This window comes from Bombus bifarius, unplaced genomic scaffold (assembly GCF_011952205.1).
Source record: "Bombus bifarius isolate JDL3187 unplaced genomic scaffold, Bbif_JDL3187 scf7180000008494, whole genome shotgun sequence".
NCBI classification, from domain to species: domain Eukaryota; kingdom Metazoa; phylum Arthropoda; class Insecta; order Hymenoptera; family Apidae; genus Bombus; species Bombus bifarius.
This window is the reverse complement of record NW_022884684.1, coordinates 162,396-177,899: the sequence shown is the minus strand read 5'-3', so window position 1 is coordinate 177,899 and position 15,504 is coordinate 162,396. Positions and strand designations below refer to the sequence as shown.

The 15,504-nt window shown below is 34.3% G+C and overlaps 4 protein-coding genes across 7 annotated transcripts; 1 reads left to right on the top strand and 3 right to left on the bottom strand.

The window, feature by feature from the left end:
- Window positions 1-1,023: 1,023 nt before the first annotated feature.
- LOC117213071 (cilia- and flagella-associated protein 36) lies at window positions 1,024-3,727 on the bottom strand. 2 transcript variants are annotated; one of them, XM_033458353.1, is made up of 6 exons: window positions 3,629-3,727; window positions 3,247-3,542; window positions 2,785-2,960; window positions 2,520-2,710; window positions 2,017-2,389; window positions 1,673-1,939 (listed from the first exon to the last, which is right to left on the bottom strand). In XM_033458353.1, the coding sequence occupies exons 2-6, from the start codon at window positions 3,353-3,355 to the stop codon at window positions 1,673-1,675; spliced, it is 1,116 nt and encodes a 371-aa protein (XP_033314244.1). In that variant the 5' UTR covers window positions 3,356-3,542; window positions 3,629-3,727. The 2 variants fall into 2 exon arrangements, with proteins under 2 accessions (XP_033314243.1, XP_033314244.1); XM_033458352.1 differs by lacking the exon at window positions 3,629-3,727 and having other exon boundaries at window positions 1,024-1,939; window positions 3,247-3,412.
- LOC117213073 (LHFPL tetraspan subfamily member 5 protein) lies at window positions 3,563-10,083 on the bottom strand. 2 transcript variants are annotated; one of them, XM_033458356.1, is made up of 7 exons: window positions 9,471-10,075; window positions 8,814-8,986; window positions 8,333-8,556; window positions 8,047-8,241; window positions 5,028-5,115; window positions 4,602-4,756; window positions 3,563-4,529 (listed from the first exon to the last, which is right to left on the bottom strand). In XM_033458356.1, exons 3-7 carry the CDS (start codon window positions 8,547-8,549, stop codon window positions 4,297-4,299), a joined length of 888 nt encoding a protein of 295 aa, XP_033314247.1. In that variant the 5' UTR covers window positions 8,550-8,556; window positions 8,814-8,986; window positions 9,471-10,075; the 3' UTR covers window positions 3,563-4,296. The 2 variants fall into 2 exon arrangements, with proteins under 2 accessions (XP_033314247.1, XP_033314249.1); XM_033458358.1 differs by lacking the exon at window positions 8,814-8,986 and having other exon boundaries at window positions 9,471-10,083.
- A 609-nt stretch (window positions 10,084-10,692) lies between these two features.
- LOC117213072 (pre-mRNA-splicing factor 38) lies at window positions 10,693-12,707 on the top strand. Of its 2 annotated transcripts, XM_033458355.1 has the most exons (4): window positions 10,693-11,107; window positions 11,292-11,659; window positions 11,740-12,126; window positions 12,199-12,707. In XM_033458355.1, exons 1-3 carry the CDS (start codon window positions 10,944-10,946, stop codon window positions 12,111-12,113), a joined length of 906 nt encoding a protein of 301 aa, XP_033314246.1. In that variant the 5' UTR covers window positions 10,693-10,943; the 3' UTR covers window positions 12,114-12,126; window positions 12,199-12,707. The 2 variants fall into 2 exon arrangements, with proteins under 2 accessions (XP_033314246.1, XP_033314245.1); XM_033458354.1 differs by lacking the exon at window positions 12,199-12,707 and having other exon boundaries at window positions 10,695-11,107; window positions 11,740-12,197.
- On the bottom strand, window positions 12,130-15,252 carry LOC117213069 (vacuolar fusion protein MON1 homolog A). Its single transcript, XM_033458345.1, has 7 exons — window positions 14,833-15,252; window positions 14,322-14,644; window positions 13,999-14,242; window positions 13,610-13,894; window positions 13,346-13,536; window positions 13,156-13,258; window positions 12,130-13,072 (listed from the first exon to the last, which is right to left on the bottom strand). The coding sequence occupies exons 1-7, from the start codon at window positions 15,103-15,105 to the stop codon at window positions 12,932-12,934; spliced, it is 1,560 nt and encodes a 519-aa protein (XP_033314236.1). The 5' UTR covers window positions 15,106-15,252; the 3' UTR covers window positions 12,130-12,931.
- Window positions 15,253-15,504: the final 252 nt, after the last annotated feature.

Sequence of the window (15,504 nt, the reverse complement as noted above, 5' to 3'; positions counted from 1 at the left end):
AGTCAGAGGGAGAAACACCTTTTTATATGAGAAGTTATTCGTAAAAAATTAAAAGAAAAAGTCATGCGAAGTAAGAGCAAGCATGAAAGGAAAAATTAACAGAGGAAACTTTGGTTTGATGTGTAGTATGGTAATAGTTGAATGGAAAATTCAGTGGCAAATGAAGATTTTGCATTTTATTCTAGTGAAGTATGAACGACGATTGACTAGATGAGCTAAATAAGATGCGAGCTAAATATAAGTGGCGGAAGACGAATACCGAAAACCACCAATTTCTATATTTTTTAATTGACCACATGTTTCGTAAATTATATTTTAAATTAAGTTTTCGAACGTTAGAAAAGTATATGATGAATTTTGAGTTTTGCATGTACCGCGTTTTCTACTAGAACGAATTTATTTTACGTTTGTTTCAGAAGTGTTGAATTTACTTTATTACGTTATTAATCAAATATTAAATGGAGTTAACATTCGTATTTCGCCACGAAATTATTTTGATCTTTATAATCGGGCAGGTAAAAAGGAGGAAAAAGTAAGAATGACAATTGTGTGTTACATGGAATAGAAGTATGTTGTAGAAATGCGAAGAATATTTAATTAAATAAAACTGAAAATGATATAGAAAGAATTGGTCGATGAACGGAGTCATACTTACCTCATAATCAATGTTTAATCGCAAGGAATAAAATGAAGGAGGGATATTTCTTTGTATGAATGTAATTGTCATTGATTTTTCAGTTCTAATTGTCCAATTGTGATTTATACAATTTGTGCTGTTAGATAATTACATGTAAAACAGATTTTCCAGCGTATTTATACCTATTTTTTCTGAAAGCAATTTTTAAAAACTGTGTGTTACGTTTTTTACGTAAACTTCGCATTCTATTCTCTTTGCATCGATCAAACGAGAAATTTGATGAATTAGTGTATATAAAAGGAATGAAGAAAGAATATCGAAAGATTTACGAATGGAAATCATTTCGTCTATGAAGTGTATGTGAAATATTTAAAAAGTAATTATTCTCTTTTTGTTTTTTTTTATTCATATCACTCGTATCCTCTTAAAGATCTATACAAATTGCTATTACAAGAATCCTATGCTCTTTTTTTTACTTTTTTTCATGTTCCAGATTATGAAATTTCTCTCACGGGTAAAACTAGTGTCGATGATGCATGGTGATCGTGCGAAATTCATCGAACGACTGAGAGAACATAATGCAAGTGACCTTAAGAAGTTGTTTATCATTTTATCGGTATTCACAAGCGAAGATATACTTATACCCAAACTGTAACGATATTCGTCAGACTTATTTAAACAAAAGAAGGAAGAAAAACGATACAGTAAACATTTGGAATTGTATAAAAAAGAAACGACTTATACTATCTTTGTTCTTGTTAAACATACTCATTTAGTCTTATTCTGCTACTAGGTTTGATCATTTTAATTCTTTCAATATGTGTAAACGTTGTATCCATGTAAACTTCTTCGCTATCTTAATACTATAACGTAACGTCTATAAAAAGGAAAGCTGATGCAGCTGTATAAAAGTTCGCTGTGCATGAAATTTATCAGAAAAAAGGGAAAAAAGAGAAAAAAGAAAGGATAAAATATCAGCATTTTATATGGATAAAACACCGCCGTTCCGATCTCTTTCGTGTTAGAGAATCGTTATTATTGGCTCGTTTGCTTACGCACTACCTCTGCTTGGAGGCGAGCAGCGAGTACTTTACGTACTTGCAATATGGACGGTTCCAGAGGTTCCGGTAATTTTAGTTCTTGTTCTCCTTTGATCGTGGCTTCCGCTACCGATCTCGCGGAACTCGGCCTCGATGGATTCATTTCCAATCGTTGACTTCTTGCTTCTTTCTTCAAAGCTACCAATTTATCGCGTCTGGCTTTCAAATATGCCTGCCTCTTTCTTATGTCTTCTTCTGATATCTAAAATATTAATAAACATCTTAATGAATTTGATTTAATTATTCTTATATATATGGTTAGGTTTTTTTAACGGATACATTTGGTCCTTCTGATTTTGATTCGTCCGTGGACATAGAATCAAGAGGAACCACTTTAGGGAACCTTGGAATATCTGCTTCTTCCTTCTTTTCTTCTTTCTCCTCCTCCTCCTCCTCCTCCTCCTCCTCCTCTTCGTCTTTCTCTTTGATTTTGCTTTCGTCGTCTTCTTCTTTTTCCTCATCTTCTTCCTTTAAAAATGACTGTGTACGATCCCTTTCAGGAGTATTTTCCTCTTGGGACGCTTTTAGAGCTTCTGCTAACAATGCTCGTTCGCTGTTATATTTAGCTGTTAAACGCTTATGTTCTTTGATCAACGAAGTTTCCGACGATATGCTCTTGTCTTCTTCCGAATCATTCTCCAAAACGTGTTTTCTGTACATTTTTCTCTAATTAATTTAAAATTGAAGATCACACAGAGAGAGAGAGAGAGAGAGAGAGATTCGAATATTCAATTTGTTCCTATATATAAATAAAAATGACCAATTACCAGTTATACACTTACTGAATGATTTCTTCCATGACTAAAGGATCTTCATTCAATACACCTGCTTCATACATGAAAGATGCAGGTGTAAGACCATACTTCTGCTCGATCATATTCAAAGCTTGCAATTGAAGCTCTAGATTCTTTTGAATCATCATTCTTTTGAATATCTGGTACTCGTTCGCCGCCCATATTTGCTCGAACAAGTTCTGAAACAAGTATCAAAATTAATATACATTGTATGTGATTTTCTGTCTTGTGTTCAAGAATCTCTTTGACTCGCCTGTTGGAATTGTATAGGCATTTTTGTATACTTATTCACTGTACAAGCGTACTCGAATTGCTCCGGAGTGATCCCCATGTCTTCCATGAAACAACCAAGCAATAAGTCCACCAGATTTTTGTACTCCTGATATATCTTTTGATACTCATCATTTTCCTCGACGTCCGCTTCAAATACTGTAAAAAAAAAAAAGAAAAAAAAGCAAGAAAGAGACAAAATAATGGAACAAAGTATAGCGAACGCTTGTGAGAAAGCAGAAGGTTCGTTTTTACAATTTTTAGTATCGTGCTCGTATTTCGAATAAAAATGGCAACTTCTTTTCTTGTAATATCTCGTATAAATTTAGTAGATTTAAAAAAGAAAAAAAAAGAAGAACTTCATCTTAAGGAGTATCGGTCTTAAAGAAGAGATAGAGATTATGGACTACACAGAAAGGTTTATTGCGAAAATATCTCGACTTACTGAGTGACTTCTCTTCGATGAAAGTGATCAGAGGCGCGGACCAAATTGGACCCTGAAGAAAACCAATCAGGGAATCGAAGACCCAAGCGCTGTCGTCTTTGTCGTTCATTCTAACGCGATACGGAGGATTTTTTTTTACTATCACTAATCGATTCCTTTGGAATTTTCTTCGATTTCGTCGAAACAAAGTTTGTGATACGCATACGTATTATTGGTGTCTCCTTTTAAGCGTAGTCATAGTTACCATACGGCAAAACACTTTACTTTAGACTTGCGCGAACGAACAGAAGCGATATCTAAAATAGATAGAAATCTACACGTTTGAATTTTCTTTATTAAAGAATAACATTTTTACAGGATAGGTATAATATTAATTACATACAAAACATCCTTGATTCACATTCTGGTGTTCTTTATTTATTATACGCAACTTGCCTGCTATGTAAGACTCTCCCCGTTCTGTAAAACAACTAATTTATGTTACTTGTTTATAATAAAAAAAAAAAAGATAGAGAGAGTGTAGTACCACTTTTTGTAAGTTCCTAAAATAAGATGATGTTCTGTTCTGTTCTGTTCCGTTCTGTTCTGACAATTACATATCATTTATTCGTTAGGAACGAGAGAACAAACATATATAATATATTATACATATGTATATATATATATATATAAAACTACCTTTAATTACATGTATAGAATATACATTGCAAAGGGAAACGCGTTCACAACGCGTTAAAAATAATTACGCTAATGTATATACAAAATACAAAAGTATTACGAATCGACAGGATGTCACTCTCTACAGGCTTTTCAGATTTCATAATTTAACATAGCAATTATTAATTCGTATAAAATTATAAAATAATTATAAAAAAAAAAAAAGAAAAGAAACGCTCGCCTATAACATAAAGGAAAGATATTCGATGATATTATTTACAGTGTTTGTTCTCGTTTCTCATAGAATTATAAAAATACTAATAAGAAAAGGAAAGCATACTTGTGGTAGTATGATAAACTATGTACAGCGATATAGTCACGATCTTCGGTGATCTACAATTGAAAATTATGTTGAGAATGATTCAAGGTATTCGTCGACATCGTATGGGCCGGGTGAGATGGCGCTGGTGTGTAAAGGCTATGATGTGAATGAGATTTCGCTCTGGAGAGTTCGCTGTAGCGATCCTGTTCTGGTGGAGCGACCAAGAGCACCGGCCGCAAGGAGAGGGATTTTCGAGAACCAGCGACACTCTGCGCCTCGTTCACGTACCCTGGATTTACTTCACCTAAAACGAGACGAAAATTATTTTGTTAAGAATAATTCGTATAGTTTAATTCGCGTAGAGAAAGACCCGTACCTTTGTACAAGGAACCGTTGTTGAAGGGTTCAGGTTGAAGTCTGACGTGCCTGGACGCTAGAATAAAAGCGAGCGCGGCCAAGGTAGCAGCATCTAGAGCCGCGATTGCTGCTAACGGTATCGCCCATCTAACGGCGCAAGCTCCTGGATTGTATCTGTCAAACAAAATTACCGATATGCAATAACATTTTTATTAACATCCAACCGATAAAATAACAAGATAATACTCGTTACGCAATTGGTAAATTAGCTCGTTATTATTATAGTAATTAAGTATCATAAAAAGTACCATCTCTTAGAATTAACGTCGCTCTACTACATATTTAGGACAAATGTAAATTTTGAAATTGAGAATTATCATGCACGTATAAATGATTTGAATAACCATCTTCTATTCATTTGTTAGGAAATTTAAATTTCTGCTACCTGGATGCAGCGGCACCGCAGACAGCTCGAATTAAAGGCGAATCCCAGCCCAAGGGATAAATGCAAACTCCAATCGCCATAGATATTGCTGAAACAAACGAAAGAGCATTATCTCTCGAACAACTATTTCTCGCTAGCGATAATTACCACTGAAAATGGTAATACGGTAAATCTTTCAATTGCTAAAGCTATTCACATCTTATACTCCTATATCCTACAACTTCCTTCTTGAAGCTATAGTTCATTGAACGTGAACATGAGTAACGTGGTTGGCATTTCAGTGAACTATCTTTCTTCGCGGATGTTCTGTGCTAGAGGTCAGCAGTGAAAGGTACCAATCTTGCTTTTTTCGCGTTCATTAATTCTTCGTAAAACAAAACCACTTACACCGAGAAAAATGAGGTAGAAAATTCGAAAGGAAAAACTTTATCGATCGAAATTAAATGGCAATAAAAGTACTGTTAAAATTTTAGGCAACTATAAATGGTAATTTTGAAATAATTTAATAGAGTTTCAAGGTACTAGCAAACAAATATGTTTCCGAGCTTTTCGTTATTGGAATAAAATTAATAAAATAAAAATAGATAGTCAGAATTAGCGCAAGTCATAGCGCTACGGAAAGTTTCCATTTCCGATTCGCCGTATGATCATGATATATGTATGTATTATACCGTACGCTCACAATCAGTTTCTGGGTGAAACGTTTCCCTCCTCCCGTAGCTGATTCACATTTCAATCACTGACTTTCACTGTCGGCGTACGAACCAGCCACGATCGCGAGTAATACTACCTTCGATCAATAATAATGCTATTTACAGTTTTTCATCTCTATCATCAATGATCTCGATTCTTACGTAAAGCTTATTTCCTCTTCAAATGTCTTCCGGTTATTTATATTTAGTACGTTAACATGAAAAGAGGATTCCTTCTGAAGATAATTAAAAAGTATAAAGGAAAAAAATTGTAAAAAAGAAACGCGGTTTATTTTTTTACGGTAGTACTTTAAAAATTAAATTATCTCGAATGGACAACTTCTTAAATTCTCTCTTCTTTCTTGATTAGCGTTGAAAAAATTTCACTTTCCTAAAGGATATTATAATTTTTGAACAGTCGATGAAATGAAAATTCTATAGAAGTAAATTTTGAAGCTTGCTAGAGCAAATGATTGCCTATGAATAAACATTACGTGTAATGGAATCTATGATCCCGTTTCGTTCGTATCGATTAAAGATTAGAGAAATAAGGAAAACTTTAGTCGAACTAACCGGACTCTGAGTAATTAAGCGCAAATATTATAAATCGCGTAACTTGTTGCAGGATAGATCAAGTACGTCAATGTCCTTTAACTAGGTCTTTAATCGTTTTAACCGGTGTCATCATTTCCATTATACCATAAAAATATTTTAATGAACAATTTATAGAATCGAATTAATCCTAAATAATATTATGAAATAAAATTCAGCCCAGGAGAGGATTTAAAAAAGTTATTATAATGGAAATTACTTCTTTTCATTTTGCTTTAAATTGAAGTAACTTACTTTAAATATTTTGTATAGCTTTGCATATTATACACATTCTATACTGTACACTTGCATCTCCTATAAGTACATCATAGTTTAATCCTAACGACATTTCTACGACATTTCTAACAAAGAAGCCATAACCGAATACGTTAATTGCAGAGGCATTGGTCAACCGGTAAACTAACTGTCTCCGGTTATAACGGTCTATTCTACATTTCCTTCTAAAACATCATCACCCTCAAGTTCATAAAAGGATGCGTTTTCTCCTTAAATTCATGTTTCCTGGTGATACGTTTGTGTCATCTATACATTAGTAACTTTTGAGGTAAATCTTGATTCGTAAAATACCGAGACTCTTTCGTTATAACGTTATTGTATTACGTATTTCGCAAGCACGGTTTCGCGGACAGGAAGCGCTTTCTACTTGCAGAAAAACACAATTTACGGTAAAGAGTTAGCTGTTGATCCGATAGGAGACCACGGCAGTCTACGTTCATAGCATTCCTATATACAGTAATATTCTGCTAACCGATCACGAATCGGATAATTATCGAGACAGGCAGAGTTCTGTGAAATCTGATTATATCTGCCATTACGCTATTTTCAATTAAAAGAATTAGTTGGAATAGCGACAGCCACTATTAATAAGTTACTATCGTACTTTATATTCATTCTGTGTAGATAAAATCTAAGCATTTCAATGCAAATTTCAATTAGCAGAGTTTAATCAATTAGTAATAGTTAGTAAATAGTAATACTTATAGAAGATCAATTAGTTACAGATTAAGATAGGAAAACAGAAAATGCAAAAACATAAAAGGAGAATGTCGAATGGTACAGTATTATGAATGACTATTTCATCGCGCTAACGGAACTCGAATTCTTTCTACTGTATAACATTTAGTTGACAAATGAGGTTCGCGTAGCGCGTAGAGGGGCGTGCAAAACGAAACGATTGCATCACTGCTGACTCGGTAGCCTCGGTGCATCACCGTAATTTTCAGCTACGTCGCAATGATAAGGTATTACGCGGACGATTACGGCAATAGCCCGCGAGAACACCCGGTTGCATTATACTTTCTAAAGTGATGCTCAATTTTCCTTCTTTTTTCCCCTTTCAGCTCGGTGATTATACAATGATTACGCTTGACTTCTTCTTTTAATCTATCACAATATATGTACACAATATAATGCGATTCAGATTGGAGAGATTAAACGCAGCCATTTCGTAAAACATGCATTCTCGAATCATCCTAATCATCTTTCGTGTTTTTTAACATCGTATTACGCAATGCATGTATTCTGACTTACTGATAGTTGTATCGGTTTCGTCACTGGTATTGAACGTTATGTATAATAGTAATGCATATTTAATGCAAAATTTGAATCCCTCGAAATGCTTAAATGCATACTTAAAGAATCTTCAGATATTATTATATTCAAGTACCTTCATTCGTACGATACGGTTTCCATCGTCGATAATTGGCAGTAATTACCTGAAACTACTTGCATCCAGGCGCACAGGTAGAACACAGTCGTACTCTGGCAGAAGAAGAAGAGAAGCATCGCGCAAATCGTCAATAGAGCTATTATGACAGCGACGCCGACTAGAATGGTGCTTACTCTGAAGGGAATGTTCGCGATTGTCGACAGGTCATCCAATCTGCCTATACATTCCTCGCCCAATTCACCTAGAGGATCAAGCAAAGAAATAATGCTAATTAAACGAGTTTTATGAAAAGTACAGTAACGAGATTTGATACTGGGAAAAAATTAATTTACCATTACCACCGTAGCTGCATCTGGTCCAGAGGCCGAATCTTCCTGGATTCTCGTGTTCCAAATCGCCCAGCCACTCCGGCGTGACAAATGCCACGACTCCGATTATAGCGTAGCATATGGTGAAAATACCCCAGAGAACACCGATCGCTTTCGAATTACGAATATAATTCGTCGCGTACATATGAGAGGATTCCACATACTCTATCTTCGAGCCCATGTTGTCGCTAATGAAATATATTTGTCGATTATTTTCTATACAATTATAGTAACTTTTGTTTAACTACCAAAATATGAACGTTACGATGAAAAAGATTATCAATAAGAAATAAGATACGCGAGGATATCGTAAATATTTCTACCAATAATTTCTCAATGTCTTCAGGCAAAAATTGAGTTTTTCCTAATTTATTGCATGTAGATCGTTATAATCATTCGTTACAAAGACGATCTTATCAAAATGAACGAAGACGGAAGTACATACTCCTTCGCCAATAGATTGTCTTCAGCGTTTCCTCATCACCGATCCTGCAGCTTTACGTCGAGATGCAGTGTACGTTCTCACGTTAAATCGGTGCCAGTGCCGCCCGTGACATTTACATCGGAACATTCACCGATCGCCTTAGCAAGGTGCAGCCCGTTTTTCCTTGCAACGATCTATCGATCAGAACGTAACAATACGCGACTTCTGTTAACCGTATCATTTTTCTTATGAGGACTGGTTTGGTCAAAGGCTTATTTTTTTCTCTTGAGTCACAGATCGAAGAGCAATACTTGTGTCGTAATTGTGATGATCAAAGCACTGTCAGAATTTGCTGATTAACATAGCACCGGTTTGTAAACAGCGCACAGAACGGGGCGCGCTTTTTCGATCCAGTACAAATTCAAAATCGAAACTAGCTCATTGACCTCGATCAAAAATTATGAAATTCAAAATTATGAACATAGCTTATACACAAATTAAGGCACAATGTGAACTAATACTGATGCATAACACATTGTATTGCATATCGAGAAAGATATAAGGTCCTTAGACTTCTCGGATTTCGAAAAATTAAAACCATTCCAGTTTCATTAGAAAGCTATTGGGTTTGTACACTCCAACTTCCTCGCAAAGTGATTAATTTAATCCTTGACGTACCTTCACCTCTCCCTTTCGCTGAACTTCGCTCAAGATACCTCCAAAGACATCTGTTTCGAATTGTCAATCACCCAACTTCACTAGTTCACTGAATTCTATTCCCTGAGAAACCTTCAATCCTCTTTGACACACTGGACAGGAGTTGAAAAAACAAACTTTGTATAAAACCGGAAGGAATCGAGTGAAATATTTATTTGAAAGAAAGAAACTTGTACGCGCGAACAGGATCGCGAGAGAAGCTGGAATCGACGAGGATAGAGAGATACGACGACGGTCCGTTGAATTAGCTCACATAGCTACTGTTAACTACGAGTCGACGCGGCTGATCACCTCGACGAATCGAAAATACGTCTTAAAGGGGACAAGTTATGATAGCGCAGCGTATAGCTCAAGATGGCTGTTCAGGTGAACAGAGGTTGCCAGGTAGATAGAAAGAAGGGGGACTAGCACGAGAGAATGAGACGAGGACTGTGAATGGGGCCTCTTTACGGGCCCTGAGCTCAAGAGAAAGGCGACATCGCTACAGAACATTGGGAGTAGGGATACCGAGTCGTACCACGTACTTCGTACGTGGACTGTTCTTCTTCAGCCAGTCTCTGCTGATATCGAAAAAATAAATAATGAATGCACTGTTATTCCCGCTATTCGTAAACAATATAACATATTTTTAAAAAATATCGATTAAATGAGAAACCTTTTATAATTCTTCTTTACATGTATAACATCAGTAAACGTCAAAACGTTGGTAATATTATTTAAGCGGTTCATTATTTGTAGTCTTCAAGCGATAATGTAGAAAAATCTGAACATATGAGAAGAGTGAATTCTGTAATATAACTTAGTAGTATGTCACAGTTAATGTCAAAATAACTTACATACTCTTTCACATGATATCGGATTGTATATACATATTTTCGTGATGACGTGATAACAATGCTGATCGTACCTCTTGAATTTACCGTACATATTTCCTTTGAATCACGTCCAGGAATTTTTTAATATAAACTGAAATTATATAAAGGGAACTCTGATTACGTACTATTAGGAACCCATGAAATACTAACGATAATATAGTAGCATTAACATACGGATACACGTTTTGCAGAAATGGCCCAATTTTACCTTTTAGTAAAAGTATACTACTTTCCTTGCTCTGATTTCTACAATTTTGAAAGTTAAATGACTGAGAAAAACCACGATTACTTGCGATTTTGACTTGATTACGTTTTTATTAGCCTCCTTTTGCTTCTATCAAGACCACTGTGGAATACATTCCTTAGTATGTATGTATATTTTTTCACAAATATTTGAAGGAAAAATTCGATCAGTTTATATTCATATTTCAAGCAGGCTGTGACCCAAGTGAATTATACCGTTACCAAAGAAATTCCCTATTAAGTGCATTTTATTGGCACCTACATTATCATTTAAGGTATGTTTTGAAAATATTTCTAATCTCCATGCGATTTGAAAATGGCTAATAGAACGGTAAAAGATGCGAAATCTATTAGAGGTACAAATCCGCAGTATTTAGTAGAAAAAATAATTAGATCTCGAGTGTACGATTCGAAATATTGGAAAGAAGAATGTTTTGCTCTGACTGCAGAACTTTTAGTAGACAAAGCGATGGAGTTGAGGTTAGTAAATGTTTATTATATTGTTATATATACTCAAACAAATCGTTTTTCTTCGTGCAATCCGTTGTCTAAATATGTTTGCCGTTGAAACATATTTTATTTACAACTCTTGTCCATGCTCGATATTTTTTAATAATTTATATCAAAACATAACCTATTGTGTATAAAAACAAATATATTTTAGATACATAGGTGGTGTATATGGTGGAAATGTAAAACCAACACCATTCCTCTGTCTAATATTAAAAATGCTTCAGATACAACCTGAAAAAGATATTATAGTAGAATTTATAAAAAATGAGGAATTTAAATATGTCCGCGCACTAGGAGCATTGTATATGAGATTGACAGGATCTTCTTTAGATTGTTATAAATATTTGGAACCATTATTTAATGACAATAGAAAGTTAAGAAGGCAAAATAAGCAAGGTAAATTTGAATTGATCAACATGGATGAATTTATAGATGATCTTCTTAGGGAAGAAAGATGTTGCGATGTAATTCTACCAAGAATACAAAAAAGACATGTTCTTGAAGAAAATAATGAATTAGGTAAGTCTTTTAAATTTATAAATGAAAATATAAGTATGAATATAAAACAAATGTAATTTAATGTTTCTTATATGTTATAGAGGCAAAAGTGTCTGCATTAGAGGATGATATGGATGAAGGAATAGAATCTTCAGAGGATGAAGAAATACCTCCAGTCAAAGAAGATACTCGCAAAAGGACAGATGATCATGACAGAGAGAGAGATCGTCATAGAGACCGAGATAAAAGACATTCACGTTCCGATAAAAAATCTGACAGAGAAAAGCAAAGATCGAGAAGCAGGGACAGAGACAGAGATAGACGAGAACGTAAACGGAGTAAATCTCCTAAAAGCCATTCATCCTCGCATAAAGACAAGGATAGAGATAAAGACCGGCACAGACGAGACGATAGAGATAGGGAAAGAGACCGAGATCGAGATCGAAGACGAGAACGTGACAGAGCTAGGCATTAAATTAAACACCAAGGTATGACAAATGTTTTACAGGATAATTTACTTTTATAACTATCAGGTGAATAAAAAAACATTACTGTTACAGCTCTTGAATTCTTTTTATCGTATGTACCGCACTTCGATCGCGATTAACAGCAGTGTGTAACATATACAAGGAATAGTTTTGTATTAAAATTATAGCATTTATCGATATAAACGCTACACAGTAGCTTATAATACCCGTACATTACATGTTGTAAGTGAACGTATTTGTTTCTTTTTAACGTTATACTATTCGTTCTACCTGGAATCATTACTTTTGACTTAATAAGGTCATGAAACGATGGCTGTTGCTTTTACTCTTATTTACAAAATTTCAGAGAAAATTTATCACTGTGATTGTTAACAAAGAACTGTTCCACGATTTGTAAAGTTACGATTTGCTTGTTAAATGATATAAAAAGATATTGTATTGTAAGTAATCTGTTTTTAACAACACAATGACAAGTTTTCTCAAGCACCATGTAATAAAATAAGTTGAGAATGTCATAGCCTGTCTATAAATGTACTCTACATTACATGCGTAATGTCTTTAAATATATACATACATATGTACCTTTACAGTACCTTTCATAATTAAAAAACAGTGAGCAAAGTACACTATCAATGCATGAAAAACACGCGAATGCATCTATCTTGAATGCAGTAATCTTTCCTTAACGATTTATAGTTCATCAGATCAATATAAACAGTTACCAAATAATGCATCTCACGTCAATTCAAATTATATCCATCAGATAAACACTTTTGTGTCTTTTTAAAACTAATTATATCGATTTTTAAAATGTGGGTGAATTTAAAATAAATAATCTTTCTTCCTCTTTTTTTATCCACTTTAACAATTTACTCACTGCCTCAATTGCATCAGGTTTTGTTACAAGTGGCTCAAACGTAACATATAATTCAAAACCTAGTGTTACCTACAAGATACATACGTGTTAGTTGCATACCAAATGTACTGTGATAACTTTTATTGTACTACATATCATATAATTAAACTTACCCATGCTAACATGGTTTCTTTATCTAATTGCTGAAATATAAGCTTCAATGGTCGATTGGGACTGTGTAGCCTGTGGTGTAAACATTGATAAAGCCCCAATAATCTACAGAAGAAAAAACACATATCACGCTAGTTTGTCATTATTATAATTTAGTTTGATTATTTTACATTTTTTTAATGTTGCAATTACCGTTCTATTTCTTCGTCTGTTGTATACGGAGGTTGAAATCCAGGACTCCAAAATTGTGCCGTGCTTCTACACTTATATAAAACGTGCCGCATTTCTGGCAATCCAATGTCAGCAGTTTTAATCGGTAGTTTATTCATGGACTCATTAATTGCTTCTAAACAATTCGTTCGCCTTAATTTTTCTACAATTTTCTATAAGTAAAATTTCTTATTATTTTTTACATTGTTTTCTAAATACTTTATAAAGTTTCATTATATCACCTACTTGTTTTGCTTCAGAAAGAACAAAGAACACATCTCTATCGACTGTGAGCAACAATAAGCATGCCTGACAATCTTCAGCCAAATATGATACATGTCCATGCATATACCCATTGGCATCAAACTTTGGTAGACATATCGGAGTCCAGCTCTCAGCAGTCTTAAGTGACTCTGAACTGTCGACCAAATTTTGTATTATATGTAAATCCACGGGATGTAAAAAAAATTTGTTCATTCTGACTAATGTTACCAATTGATTATTAGCTAGTAGTATTGCAAATACTAAATTCTGCAAAATTTTATATTCCTTTGATTAGTATAATTTACAAACACAGCAACATATTTTAATATAATGTTCATGTCCAAATTTTAACGATTACAGCACTGTAATACCTTTATTTTACCGCATGTTTGAATGATAGTTTGCGTGATAGAACTTCTCATTGAGGGGAGTAAAGGCAAACATTTAATAGCTCCTAGAAAAAATGCTGGTTCTCTGTCCATAAAATTTAATAAGTGATCTATCAGTCTTTCACTACCAGTTAACAATCTTCTTAAGTCAAAATTTCTACGTTGATCATATACTCTAGTTAACTGTGACTGGGTTAACACAGAGATTATTTGATTATATACATATCTGTAACATAACATTCTTTACTCCAGTATCTTAAAAAAGGATGGCATAAAGTATTACTTGTGCTGTTATAATTACATACGTTAGTTGTAATGTAAGTTGAGGTACGCTTTCAAGCGTTTTTGAGACTGCAACTAAAATTAATGGACCTTTAACAACAAATACAAAGTTAGTATCTCCTGCATGAACAGATCTAATCATGTCACTGCCTGCTTGGACAAATGAAACTAGAGCCTGCATGACACCCATAACTGTGACTAGTTTATCTTCTGAACTATATCTAGAGTATATGGGTTTCCCTGCTTGGCTTAAAATAAATACATGTTTTTTTTGTGCTAACCATGTTTTACAACGTAAAGGGTCTGAATCAATGCTACTTTGACCTAATCGTTGTGTAACATCATCCTAAAACATAAGAAATTAATTAAGATAAATATACATCATTAAAATGGTTAATGTAATTATATAACTTTTATCAACACTTTCGATTAATTTCTATCAATTATTAAAGACAACTCTCTTTTAATTGCGTATACTTTTTCCGGATTAAAATACATTTATAGTGTTTCACAAATACAGGTTATGAAACGTACTAATTCGGAATCATCAAGCGAATTTGTTTTTTGAAGTTCCCGTGAACTGGACGTAGTGGGCGTAGTTGGAATGTCTTGCACATCTTCTTGTATCTCTGAGATAGTGCTCGTTGTGCTTTCTTTCATTTGTCTATCGTCAATACTATTGCTCATCTCCTGCTCATACTCCTCAAAACTGTCGGTAGTGACGAGCATCGTTTCCGCAGAAGCACCAGGTTCAATACCTGGCTCGGGAATCCCGTCATCGATAGTAGCAGACTCTTTCGCAGCCATTTTTATAAAAAAAATACTTCCGATCTGCCACTATTTTAAAATTTCTTTTCCCGATTGACATTTAACAGCGATCCATGACGGATTGGCCGCCATTGTTGAATCCGTCTTATTTGGGACAGGACGGGACGGAATTGGACAGAATGCACGAACTGTTCAACACTATTGCCAACTTAAGTAAATTAAAAAAATCACTATATTAGAGTTCACGAATGTTAACCGATTGCATTGTTAGTTGGCCACAAATCAGCATCATATTTCATGTTTATAATCATGTTCATATTTCATTTCTATAAAATCCCAAATGTCTTCTTTTTATTGGATGCAAATGAAATATTGACAACCGATGACATATTTATTTATTTTAGGCACGTACTATTTGATAGGACAAAAATGAAGTGT